This window comes from Thunnus albacares, chromosome 24 (assembly GCF_914725855.1).
Source record: "Thunnus albacares chromosome 24, fThuAlb1.1, whole genome shotgun sequence".
NCBI classification, from domain to species: domain Eukaryota; kingdom Metazoa; phylum Chordata; class Actinopteri; order Scombriformes; family Scombridae; genus Thunnus; species Thunnus albacares.
The window spans coordinates 3453223-3467503 of NC_058129.1; the positions used below are offsets into that span (position 1 = coordinate 3453223).

General features: G+C 42.2%; 1 protein-coding gene across 5 annotated transcripts in view; it reads right to left on the reverse strand.

Moving 5' to 3' along the window:
- Positions 1 to 14281, reverse strand: part of LOC122976522 (cilia- and flagella-associated protein 47-like) — an 85803-nt gene that overhangs the window by 20111 nt on the left and 51411 nt on the right. For 4 of the 5 annotated variants that reach the window (XM_044345042.1, XM_044345043.1, XM_044345044.1 and 1 more), the window contains exons 57-62: positions 13989 to 14096; positions 12729 to 12840; positions 12281 to 12385; positions 10958 to 11114; positions 9757 to 9840; positions 8428 to 8572 (exon numbers count right to left, since the gene is read on the reverse strand). In XM_044345042.1, coding sequence (XP_044200977.1) covers positions 8428 to 8572; positions 9757 to 9840; positions 10958 to 11114; positions 12281 to 12385; positions 12729 to 12840; positions 13989 to 14096 — 711 coding nt within the window. Of the gene's footprint in view, positions 1 to 8427; positions 8573 to 9506; positions 9587 to 9756; positions 9841 to 10957; positions 11115 to 12280; positions 12386 to 12728; positions 12841 to 13988; positions 14097 to 14281 lie in introns of those variants that run through there. The other variant, XM_044345045.1, reaches the window with a different exon arrangement.

Consider the following 14281-nt stretch of genomic DNA (forward strand, 5'->3'; position numbering starts at 1 on the left):
GAGGTCAAGGGGATGAAAATATCGCCCTGGGAGAGGAAGAGGACAAAATCCACAGATGAACAGACAAACACAGTCCAAAAACCAGTCCAATTCAAACCAAGATGAGGAAATGTTGTGTTGGGGGTGCGACCAGAAAGGACACCGCCGAAGGGACTGCCCCACCAATCCATGGGTGGGGCCAGCCAAAGATTGGCAATAGGGGCGCCTAGAGAAGCCAGAGGGGACACACATGACACCGGTCATCTCAACACAACCACAAGAAGAACCCACTATTGCCGTTGAAATACAGAGTCGAAAATACACCTTTATGGTGGACACAGGAGCCACATACTCCTGTATAGGCAGCGAAGGTTCCTCATTTCCCCTCTCAGGACAATCCATCCAGACTGTAGGCTTCTCTGGGACAACCCAAATAATTCCCCTAACACGACCGGTGCATATGATAGTATCGGGAAAATCAATAACGGCATCCCTACTCTATTCAGAAAACACCCCTATCAACCTATTGGGACGAGACATCCTGTGCCCACTAAAGGCAACTATTACCTGCACCCACACAGGTCTCAAATTGGACTTAAAAGACAGTGTTTCAAGCATGATGACAGTCCAAGGGCTAAAGGAATTTGAAAAACCAACTACTCATGTTCAGCCTGCAGTATATTGGATACAATGGCCGCCCAACTCAGAGCTAATACACCAGTGGAACACCTGGAAAGCGTGGGTACAAAGAGAGCTGCCCTCTGCATCTGAACCACAGCCGCCACTGCACTGTACTATGCTGTATGATGAAACCCAACAACACACGGATTACAGAGAATGTTGGAAAGAGCTGGTGGGTGGAAAAATATTCTCCATGGTATGTCAAGACCTCTATGTAGGACCGCAAGGAGCTGCAGTAGCAGTCATCCTGCCACCAGAATTGCGCCATTGGTTCCAAGTGGCCAACTCCACCCCACATGTCACTCTCATGGTTGCAGTTGGAAAAAAGGCTAAGGACATGGGACCTATGGTGAAGAAAGCCTTACAAATAACAACATGGAAACCAACTCAAAAAAACATGTGCGGTCCTCTGCCTGTGGACAATATCTGAAAATATCCCTACGAACGTATGATGAAGGCACTGGGATCCAAGTGTTGCTCAGCCAGAGATCTCCTACTCAAGCGCCACTCTCAGAAGAACACAGTGTGCTATTACTACAGATACCCCAGGAGCTGTGGTCACAACATAAAACAGATGTAGGGTTGGTTAGGTCAGCGCAGCCGGTCCAAATTAAAACAAAACAGGGCATCATACTGCCATATAAGAAACAATACCCGTTAAAGCCCCATCAAATAGCAGGTATAGAACCCACCATCAAGGGCTTGGTAGCAGCAGGCGTGCTAAAACCAACAAAAAGTCCATGTAACACACCAATTTTTCCTATCAAGAAACCACACTCAAATGATTATCGATTGGTACATGATTTGCGTGCCATTAACGCTATTGTAGATGCAGAAACGCCAGTGGTCCCAGACCCACACACTCTGTTATCTAATATTCCTCATGATGCCTGCTGGTACACAGTCATTGATCTATGTTCAGCATTCTTTAGTGTACCATTGCATCTAGACTCACAATACTTGTTCGCATTTACATATAAAAACCAGCAGTACACTTATACACGTCTTGCGCAAGGCTACGTGGACAGCCCATCAATTTTTAACAGAGTTCTAGCCAATGATTTGCAACATCTAAACGTCACTAGCACAGTGCTACAGTATGTAGATGATCTGCTGGTTTGTAGTCTAACAAAAGAACAATGTGCACAGGACTCACTCTCAGTTCTACAGGCTCTAGCAAGAGGGGGACATAAGGTAAGCAAAGACAAATTGCAGTTTTGCCAAACACAGGTAGAGTATTTAGGAAGACAGTTATGTGGCAATAAACGAGCAATCGCTCCCTCACAAATCGAGGCAGTATCAAAAGCTCCAAAACCTCAGACAGTGGGCCACATGGTGTCATTCCTGGGAATGACTGGATTTAGTCGACCATGGATCTGTGATTATGCTATAAAAACAGCCCCACTACGTGGCCTAATCCGTGCTGCAGGACAAACAAATGGCTCAGCTGAGTTGCAATGGACTGCTGAAGCTGAGGGCGCATTTTTGGCTTTAAAACATGACCTGCAACAAGCACCAGTGTTAGGTAATCCTAACTATGCTAATGTTTTTCATTTATATGTTGCAGAAAAAGCAGGCTATGCATGTGCGGTGTTAATGCAGGATACGCCAACAGGTAAGCAACCACTAGCATACTATAGTACCAAATTGGACAACATTGAAACAGGTCTGCCACCCTGCTATCAGGGGCTAGCAGCAGCTGCCTTTGCCTTTCAGAAGGCATCAGCAATCACAATGGGCCATCCAACCATTTTGTACACATCTCATCAGCTGCACGCTTTGATCACGAGCCCCAGATTTGTGTTAACACAAGCAAGACGAACAGGCTATGAGGTAATCCTCTCAGCCCCTGAACTCACAGTTCAACGATGCACTATAGTTAACCCAGCCACACGCATGATGCTGCCTATAGAAGGCACACCACATGATTGCGTCCGGTCTACAGATGTGTTCCTACGTCCTCGTCAGGACCTACATAACCAGCCTATAATTGCAGAACTTACACTTTTTGTAGATGGTTCTTGTTTCAGGGATGCTACAGGAAACCACGCTGGATATGCTATAATACAGTTGCATCCCGATGATACCTTTACGGAAGTACAAACATTGAAATTGCCTCAGCCTTGTTCAGCACAATTGGCAGAAATTAAGGCTTTGACTGCGGCATGTCATTTGGCTGCAGACAAAACGCTGAATGTTTATACAGACTCGCAGTATGCATACGCAGTATGCCATGTTCATGGAGTTATTTGGAAACAAAGAGGTTTTTTGAGAGCAGATGGCTCCCCAGTAACCCATGGGGAGGCTATATCAGCTCTGCTGGAAGCTATACATCACCCTAAGGCACTAGCCATCATCAAATGTGCAGCACACCAAAAAACAAACTCATTGATTGCCAAGGGTAACAACTTGGCAGACGAGGCTGCAAAATGTATAGCTACATCCACATGTATGGGACCACAGCTAGTGGCAGAAGATTGTGAACCCTTAACAAACTTAGCATCCCTTATTGCAGCACAACAGCAGTCAGGTCCATATGCACACTCTGCATGGCTTCAAAGGGGGGCGGTTAAAATAACAGATGAGGGTCCCTCACAGGGGCTATGGCGCAGTGCACAAGGCCACTTTGTTCTCCCCACATCACTGATACAAATTGCAATTCGTGATGCTCACGGCCGGGACCATTGTGCAAGGGGAGAGGTATTGAGAAGGCTTCAGAAGGTATGGTGGTCGCCATATTTAGCGGCAATGGTGGATAGAACATTGCATGAATGTGAGGTGTGTGCACAGCATAATGTAAGGAAAGCATTTTCAGCACCAATAGCACACATCCCACCACCAGAAGGACCATTTCGCCACTTAATGTTAGATTTCATAGATATGACAGAACGAGTAAAAGGGTTCAGATACATCCGGGTGGTAATCGACAGATTCAGCAGATGGATAGAAGCGATCCCAACGAAAGGTCCAGACTGTAGATCTGTAGCTAAGTTCTTGTGCAAAGAGGTTTTTCTGAGATTTGGAATACCAGACACTATCAGTTCTGATAATGGGCCGTCATTTGTAGCGGAGACACTCAAAATAGCCTTAAAGATGTTAGGGATCAAACAAAAGTTTGGGTGTGTGTACCATCCACAGTCTCAGGGGGCTGTGGAAAGGGCGAATGGTACCTTAAAGACGAAGCTTAGGAAAATTATGGCAGATAGCCAGTACAAGGTTAACTGGGTGGATGCTTTGCCGTTGACATTGATGTCTATGCGAACACAAGCTAACCGACTAACGCATCTAACACCGCATGAAGCGCTTACAGGGAGACCGATGCCGGTTCCCTATCGTAGGGGGCCATATGAAGGGCCACCCCTTGAACAATGTGAAAGAGAACTAACATGTTATCTGCAACATCTAACCCAAATACACAAGGTTGTGTTTCAACAGATAAAAACTGGCTGAGAGCAAGGACGTGGAAATCCCAGAACAACTGAGGACAGTCGAGCCTGGTGATTGGGTCTACGTAAAAGTATTCAAACGAAAGTGGGATCAGCCAAGGCGAGAAGGACCTTTTAAGGTGATCCTAGCCACCCCAACTGCACTAAAAGTAGAGGGTAAGAGATTTTGGTTTCATCTCAACCATTGCTGCAGAGCACGAAGCCGACAAGAACCAGAAAGGGACGGCAACGCCTCCCGACAAGAGGAGAGACAGCAGTGCGGGCCTCAAGGAGAAAGAAGATCACAAAGATTAGCTGCTAGACGTAGAGAGTCAGTAAGCAGGGGGAGGAGAGACAGTTAGAGGGTCAACGAGTGGTGAGCCACAGAGTAGTAGCTCAACCCCAGTCAGACAGAGTCATGAGGATCCAACAGAAGTCAGGGAAACTTCAGGTGTCTCATCAGGAGAGAAAGTATCAGCCGGAGCCATTCCCATTGAATGTAACCCACAGAGTTACTATAATCGGAAGACAAAAGCATGAGAGAAGTCCAGGGAGTGACAGACGGAAAGCGTTGCTACTAGTAATTTTGGGGATGGGTTTAATACTCACTAGGTATAGTAGCACAGAAAGACAGAGCAAAGTCAGAAGAAGAGCAGTTGGAAGAATGCGCCCTAGCCACAGGTCTAGTAGCAGCATTAGAGGGAAAGATATGGAAGGAAGAGGTAATTGCACTCACATACATAAGATCAGCCCAGTACAATCAAACCCTAACATTAGGACCTGGAGACGTGAAAATAGACACATATGCAGTCCACCAACAATGCCTGGCAGAGGGGATAGTACAAATACGGGTGCAATGCTCTTACAATCAGTGTACGAACATAAGGTCCAAACGCATAATGAATGCCGAAGAAGCGATCAAATTGACTCGGGTGTATGTGAACGATAGTAAAGTTAGAAGCCTGCAGGAAACAGTGCACCAAAGTGATGAAGAGGAGGTATTAGGATGGGAGAGCAATGTGTTTTATCAATTGGTAAAATATTCTGCTAGACAGGTCAGCCAACGCGCTTGTATTACATGCTATAACTCAAAAAGACTGCCAGAAATAAAACCAATTCCAGGGATAAAAGAAGAAACATGTTCAAATAAATCCACTTGCTTTGCTTACTGTGCAACGGTAATGGCAAGTTGGGAGAGTATAACAAATATGAATTGGACTAAAAATACATCTATATGCCCTCAACGAGTGGATAATGAACTAAACACCTGGACACCATCCTTAACTAAAATAACTAAAAAGATAAAACATCCCTTCGGTATAACAAGGGGACAAGAAATGAAAAAGAAAATGGTAGCGCTCAATGGTAAGCTGCAGCAACAAACTGAAAAGGTAGCATTGAAACAAAAGGGGACAACGATGAATAATGTTAGCGACTTGGGAATAGTGCTAAGTGTAGAATCAGAAGATGGTCTACGGCTAGATTATAGGTGGCTGCGTATGCCAGAACAGGGGAGAGTTAAACACCTACCAAGCAGCATGCCTTACTTTGTATATAGTACTACAAACACTGCAGCAATACAATGTGAACAAGTTATAATAGATCAAGGGCTACCACTGATTGTTATGAACAATAATAGGTACTACAGTCAGTTCATCTTACCATCCTTAGACAACGGCACAAGACCACTAGCAGATATATTTTGGCTGTGTGACGACAACCAACAAGTAAAAGTAACGTTAATGGAATGTAATGGAAGTGGACAGGGATATGCGCACCAGTTATGGTAACGGGACAAGGTACTGTAATTAGTGAGCAGGTAGTAAAAAAAATAGAACAACCAAAAGAATTAGGCGAACGGCTCAGACTCCATGGAAATTGGATGATAACATATATATAGCATGGAACCAGGAGCCCATTGGAGTACCAAAAAGACCATCAGGTGGTAGGGGAGGACTGTGCTAAAATCTCATTAACATATGAATACGATTTAGTAACAGCAGGATATAATCAGGCAACAGCAAGATATTACGGCTATCCTGATTTTCCCTACTTTCCCCTTACCACTAAATATACAGTCAACATGATCAGGACTAGAACGACTATCAACTAGATACGAGCAGAAGTATAAAAGAATGCTTGAGTTATGGCAGCTTGGCAGGGAGATGGATGCTGAAGCAGAGGAGGAAAAGGAGTAATAACTGGCAGAAGTCTGTGTCAATCCTCATTATGTGATGTTCCACCCTAGGTAGACATGGCTGAACAGTGGCTGTACTATTACGGCATGGATGGGCAATCCAATGCAGATTACCAGAATGGCCTACACATGCCAGCAGGACCAACACCAGGGGGAAATGCAGCTCCAGGTTGGGCCGGTGTGTATACCTGGACATTCCAGCCATCATCAGCAGAACCCACGTGGACCGAGGGCCGGCCACCTCAACCCACCACATCATACGAGCCACCTTCGACAGGACCCACCTGGACTGAGAGCAGACCACCACCACCCCACAAGCCACCATCAACTCCATGGCTCTTGAGGAGCAGGACCCGCCAGGAACAGCAACCACAACCGCCGTAACCCATGCAGTACTTATACACTGAATCAGAAGGCATCAAAGGGGGGAAGGGCGCCAGCTCCACTACTAAACGAGAAATTGACGACAACTCAGTGGAGACTGACCTGCTGCCCGCTCCACCCTCATTATGGGAAGGACCGAAATCTAGTCCTACAATCAGCTAACTACTGTATTGTCCAATGATTGTTTTTGATTTGTTTTCTTGCTACCTAAGACTACTACTAATACTTATGATACTGAAACTAAATGAATGTGCCTGAACCCCTATGACTTAGATGTATTTGTCACCCATTCCCCATATTGCAGGATCCTTGTTATTAAGAGATGACATGGTTTGTGAACCTAAATACAGTGTACATAAATATTGATTGGCAATGGGACCTGATCATCCCCAAGCATTATCGATGGGACTTTTAGTCCCAAAGGGGGGAAATGTGGTGTAGTTTCATTAAAAGTCATTGGTGTGCTTAAAGACAATATTAAGCTATGCAGATTGATTTTACAAGTTTATAAGCAATAAGGGCTAGTGGGATACAATTTGTATTGGTGTAGTTATAATCTTTATTTAATTATTATTTATTATTTAATCACACTGTACATATAGAGGCACAGTAGAAGAATCATAATCATACACTGGAGAAATTTGAGTGTGTTTGTATTACATGTCATGTTGCTTGGGTCTGCATTAAAGTCTTCAACTTTTAGAAAAAATATCCTCTGGAAGAGATCAAGAAATAAGGGTGTAAAATGACTAAGAATAACTAGAATAAAATAAGAGGCCAGAAGACAACTGGACAATAATGGTATAAAGTGATTCCCAATACTTATATATAAAAAATTGGACACAATCAGGAAGAATTATGTGGGCCGAGATATGCCCACAAACAGCTCAAAACATGGTCTGAAGAGTTTTTGCCAGCAACGAGTGACGAGGAAAAAAGTAACATAATAATTGGTCAAAAATTAGGGAGGCTGGATGATAAGGTGTGGCCTAAGCTGACCCAAGGACATAAAAACAATGCCCCAGAGAAAAACCTTTGGAGCGATTTGATACTTTGTAAAAAGTGCTACTCGTTCCCCTTTTTTGCCGGCATTAAAGAACACTTTGCTACTTGGACCTCTGACTCCCTTTTTATTAAGAGAGAGTTTCTTTTTGCTCTGATACATTTTTCTGCAACAATTCGACACAACAATATCTTGAGTTATCCCCAAGTCATTGTATTTGTATATTACAGAGATGGAGAATCCTGTATCCTCGAGATTTCACCACTCAGATATGGGATTGTGTGATGTGGTCTAATTATTTCTCCTCAATTGAAGAGTGGTGCACCTTATTATTTTACCAGTGAAAAATATTAATTTCCTAGTGCAGTAGTAATATCCCTACACCCGCTTCTTACCTAATGCACAATGGAACAGCCATTTGTGATTCTGAGTGGGTACTACATTCGAGGTACATTATACTGTTCACAATGTGTTGTTATACATGTCTCTTACCATGCCTGGAATAGAACATGTTTAATGAGATCAAACACTGTACCGAGTACTTTCAACACTTTTGCTGATTGGAAAAAGCCACTGTATAATAATAAAGATAATTGAACTACTCTTTGTTTTGTTTATAGTGGGAGCCTATGCAGAAACCTGCGTGGAAGTAGTAGTAAAGGAAGATAATGAGCATTACTGAATGTCTAAAACTTGTCTGAGACTAGGCACAGACTCTGATATAGCCTCGTATGCAGACAACACACATGCACACACACCTCATGTTGTCTGTAATGGGATTGTTATTGCCCAGGCTGCTGAGGGGCGTCAGAGCAATGCAGAGCCAGGCCTGTTGTAGCTCCATAGAATTAGGCGCAAACACCACAGGCACATCAAAACCGGCCCCTTCACTGATCTGTATATCTAGAAAAGACACACAGTCACATTCAGTTTTCTGCCCGGTAACCGAACGAGAAAAACAGCTCTAGGAACCAAGGCCTATTAAAATGCATTGCAATGTTTCTCGTGTACATCTGCAAAACAATTTCAAGGTTGATTTCAAGCAAACTCAAATAAATAAACTTAAAGGTATACTATGCAGGATTTTCCTAGATAACAATGTAAAGACTCATACAAAAGTAATCCCTCTAAATCACTTATGACCCAGTGGAAGTGTGTGGTGGTGTATTTATCTACAGAGACTCTGCCCTCTGCCTGTATTTTCTTATTATTTTGCTGTGTTCTGGACACTCCTGGGCGTCAGCCTTTGGACAGTGGGTGTGTAGCCCCCAACCAATAACAGCGCACAGGGTGTGAGGTCGGGACTCGAAGGGTAGTGACTAGGTTACATCGCTGTCTCCATCTCTTTCCTCTGCTCTCTGTCTCTGTGTCATGAATATATAAAGAGCTGCAGGTCTGTGTGTCTGCTTAACCAAGGGCAGGGCCGAGCTAAACATGCAGAGCAGAGAGGCCACAGCGGACAGGATGAAGCTCTGCATTCACACAAAATCCAGCAATGCTGCACCTTCCCGTAGGGTTGTGTGGAGGACTATAACTGCCATGAAACAATGAGAAAATAACATTTTATTAACTGATTCACAGCTTTTTTTCTCACCAGCGCTGCTCACTCTCTTCATTCACTCCCCAGCTCGCTCAACCACCACTGCTCTCTCTCTCTCGCTCTGCTCTCTGCTTGCTCTGATTGAGTTGGGGAGGAGGGGCCAACTTTGAATGCTGTGTTTACAAACACTTAGCCACAAATCCTGCATAGTATACCTTTAAGACTTGAATGAAAACTTTCATCCCTGGCTTATAGCCTAAGGTTGATTAATATAGAGGTCAATTAAGACTAAAAACTCTCTACATTCTTACTGTCGCTTAGTGAAGAAGTCTGCATCTGTTTAGTGCCCAACTGAAAGGATTTTTGTCTCATTTAAACTGAAATGAAGCAACATTCAGAGGTCTGAAAAAATGTTTAAGTCCAGTTTTGCTTTAAAGAAATAATTTTTAAAGCTTAGTTTTTTGAATTGTATATGTTGCATGGTAAAATATGATTCCTGAACATTTCATCATAAAGTGGTGATAAGTTGTAAGATCAGTTCACACACCTTTAGTATTGCTTAGAGGGATAGAGAAGACCTCCTTGTCTGTAGTGACTGGATGGCAGACTGGGGCCCCACTCGGGTCCTCATCTGATACATGAAGAAACAAACAGATAAGTTCTTAAAATGCACGTACAAGATTTATTTAAAAACATTTGTGGCGTTCATCAATTTTCTAATACTTAGAATTTTCTCTTAGGTACAAATAAAAGTCATCTCTCATCTCTGCCTTTCTTCACCAGGGAGAAACACTTGTTTGACTTACAATAATGTCCTAATCTGAATTAATTTGGAGTTTAAATATGACACTGAAATTAACAAAAAGTTAATATATAAGTTAAACAAATGCAAAATGCAAAATGAACATTCTGTTTACCATGTTATCATGGCTGCCAAATTACTGAAAGGTTTTTTAGATTTTGTGATTTTTATGGCCATATTTTGGTGCAGCAACTTCTACTTTTCAGTTGTTGCTAGGAAACTTCTCTCAATCCGACAGCTGCCTCTGTCTCTCTCTGCAGGTCTCTGTCCAGTATTATCTTGTTCTGCAGCTGACAGTGAGGCATGACCTGTAGACCATAATATTCTTCTCTAACATCTCTCTGACTGTCACACCCCTTGACCACCTCCCATCACGAAGCGCTTTGCTTTAGAAAGATGTTTTTTAGCATCTAACTTCACGTCAAATCATTCCCTCTTTATTTCTGTCACAGTGCAGAGCTGCTCTGATGACATGTTGGCTGGATTCATATTTTCTAATTGTTTTGGGTCTCCTACTGTCACTCCTAAATTTGTTGTGTTTGGCTTCTGATTTCTGACAACAGGACTTGATGTTGCGCTGCTTTTTTTACTCTTTGGGAACTTTTTGTGAATGAAACTCACCCACAAATGGAACATAGAGCCTTATATGGCAATTTTAGGGGTGTGGATTATGCTACTGATCCCATCTCATGAACGCACACCTCCTCATGAACGGGTGGCATTCATCAGGCTGAAATGAGCGATTTATGAGAAGTTCAGGCAGTTAAGAAAGTTTGTTGAATCCTACTTGGAACACTCATACAAGCAAACCTCACATAGTAAAGTCAAGGGAGTTTTAGGATAAAAATATGAAAATGTTTTTACATGAGGCCTATTGTATCATATTATCAAGGACAAGTGAGTGGCAAAATGTATGCGTGTGAATAAAACAACAAGTGCCTGGGACCTGTCAGTGTGATATTGAGCACTGCTGGGAGCTCAGTGGGGTTTGTGAAGGGTATGGTGATGGAGGCATTGGAACCAATCGCGGATGAGATGCTCACTGGCTCCTCGCTCTCTGGATTAAGACCACACCCACTCAACAACACACACCATTCCTGCAACTAAAAAGTGACAGAGACAGATTAACACATACACAAGTGGCCAGAGGGAGAGAAATAAAAGAAAAACAAGAAAGCATGACAGGAATACAGAGGAGGGAAGACAAAGAAAAGGAATAGTTTAGAGATCACACTTGGAGAGAGAATGAAAGTTTAGACACACCTATCCAAACATATATACACATAGCTAATACAAATCATTAACTATTACCATGAATAACATTTTTAAACTTGTTAGTGACATTCTTTTAAACATTTTTCAGATCAGTCTATATTGATATTTATCATGATAAGTCACTGCTGAGTTTCAGCTGAGCTCAAAGATTCCCTTAAGCTTTAAATTCTACATCTAGTAGATACGGAACCTGAAAAAAGACCGGAATTTTCTGAGCTGAAATTTAAAAAAAAAATATTTAAATCAATACATTTAAGAAACCAAACAAAAATCTTCAACAGGCAGGGAGCTCATATCTTAGGTCATTTAAAAGCCTTCATTTTTCATGTCTTCAGTCATTAAAAGAATAGTCTGACATTTTGGGAAATATGCTTATTCGCTTTCTTGCCAAGAGTAAAACGAGAAGGTTGATACTACTCTCATATTTGTCTGTTACAAATGAAGTTAAAAGTCAGGAGACTTTCACTTAGCTTAGCTGGATAGGCAGGTGGACACAGCTAGCCTGGTTCTGTCCAGGCTGGCTGTGGACAAGAACCAGGCTAGCTGTTCCCACAAATTGTGTGGCGTGTTTAGTTAAACTAGCTGGCCTTGCTGTGCCTATTTTGGGAAGAGGGCTGCCCGTTCCTGAGGAATCCTCTACGTTATATTAGAATTAGCTTGTTTCTGTGATCTGTATCCAAGTTTCTTGTTTTCTTATTGAGGAAATGTTTTATTGTCTTAAATAAAGACAATGTCTCTCTGTGTCTTAAATAAAATGTAAAATATGGGCCTATGAAAGGATTTATGAAGTGATCTAATAGCTCCAAGCTTTATGTGAAAGATTGGGAATGATGAGGCGGCAAATAAAATGAGAACACCTGCTTAAACCAATTTAAGAGGAAAAATAAGTGAACTATCCATACACTTTTGTGCTGCTGTATGTGTGCTTTTGTGTGTTTGTGTGATGATTTATGTGATCCATTTTCTCTTGGTGTTTGTGTGTGGATATATACACCTGGGGGCATGTGAAAGTGATCTTTGCCGTGTGGTTCCCCTCTCCGATGGATGAAGGACTAAAGCGAATGCCAAGCTGGGCGGAGGAGTGGGGCTCCACAGTAAGCTGGAAAACACACACACACAAACACAGGGAATAGCTTTCATGGGGACAGTATGGGAGGATAAAGACACAAATCCTCTCTATCGCACTGCTAGGCAACCCACGGCTTTTCATCCCGATATATAGCAAGTCTTTTCCTTCCAACTGACAACAATTTGTTTTGTGGATATGTGTGTTATCAAGTGTCTACATGCACTGTATGGTTCTTTTAACAGATGAAATCCACAGCAAATACAGCCAAATATCCACATCAACTTAAGCTTTATTTGAAATATTTGGATGGAATACTGAGCTGATAAAACGGAGGATGTGCAAAAATGAAGGGGGTATGTAAGTGTGTACTAACAGTACTTAATGTATCCATTTCCAGTGTGTAGTTTCTGTGGTTACTGTTAGCCACAATAAGCTCCAGAGTCTCAGCAGTCGGGTTAACCAGGGGAATGGTCTGTCTGGTCCATCTGACATACGCACATGCACAAACGCGCGCGCACACACACACACACACACACACACACACACACACACACACACACACACACACACACACACACACACACACACACACACACACAAAGAAACACATCTAGTTAGTTTTGTTAAATTATCAAACCATTTTCTTGTCCAAAAAATGTACAACGAATCTGACAGGTCCTGCCTGCACAAATTCAGCTGGAGTAGAGTCTAGAGTGGAACAGAAACAGTAATAATAATAATATACAAATATTTAAAGTAAGGCAAATGTAGTAATTATCATATATTTTCAAATATATAATTGAAAATGTTCAGTAGTCTAGAATAGTGACATTTTGGTGTTTTTTGTCTCACAGTAAACAAACTATTATAAACACACTATTATAAATACAGTAGATGATACAAGCCAGCTTTGTCCTTGTGGGGACAAAAAAATAGACCCTAATCTGAAAAAGAAGTGAGCCATCTTTGTGATACCAGAAAACCACAGTCAAGCCAAAGGATAGCTGACTAACACATTAATATTGCAGGCCCCTGGTGAACATCACGTGACAGAAAGTGGAACAAATAGACCTTGAGGAACAGACTTTCATTGTCTGAGTTTAAATCAGCTTCATCTTACCTTAGTGGGTTAATTGAATCTTGTCACTTGCCCTAGCAGACAAAGTTGGCTGATATGTGAATGAATGCATGTCTCCTAATCAGCATTTATATCATTCATCTTTAAAAATGTCAATTTTAATAAAATTATAATAAGCTGGAACAAGTACTGTTCCAGCTTATTCCACAGTTCATTTTTCAGTTATGTTTAATGTTACTTTTTGTCCTGCATACCAAATTTAAGCAGGCCACCAACAAGATTTACATGCATCATTGGGATCACTGGAAACTCGTACTGTGGTTGTACTTCAATACAGTTTAAACTATTTTGATTTGATTTACATATAAAGGTTACTGTGGGATGTTTTGGAGTCAGCCTGCTTGCCTGCAGTACAATATGCAACAGAGAGCCAGCCTGAGCACACACATCACTGAGGTGTGGGCAAATCCTGAGGATAGGATCACATGTATTCCTCGCCAATAGCCCTGCAGTGAGATGCTGTGTTTGTGTGTTCCTGTGTGTGTGCACACCTACTTGCCCAGCTGACAGCAGGCCTGTGGAAGTGTGATGACTGGAGGAGGGAGAGCATAAAGCTCCAGTTGATACCAGAACTCCCCCACCAGCTCTGACTGGAACACCACGCTGGCAGAAAACACACATTAAACCTATGCAACTGCTGTATAGCACAGATTCATAGTACTGTTAGAAATAGCAAAATACATTGCTGGGTTCAATTCAAATTCCAATTTAATAAATAGTGATCTTCACTTGGTCTTACACAGCACTACATAGTAAACTGTGTAGAAAACTATTTTATTTTTGTCTTC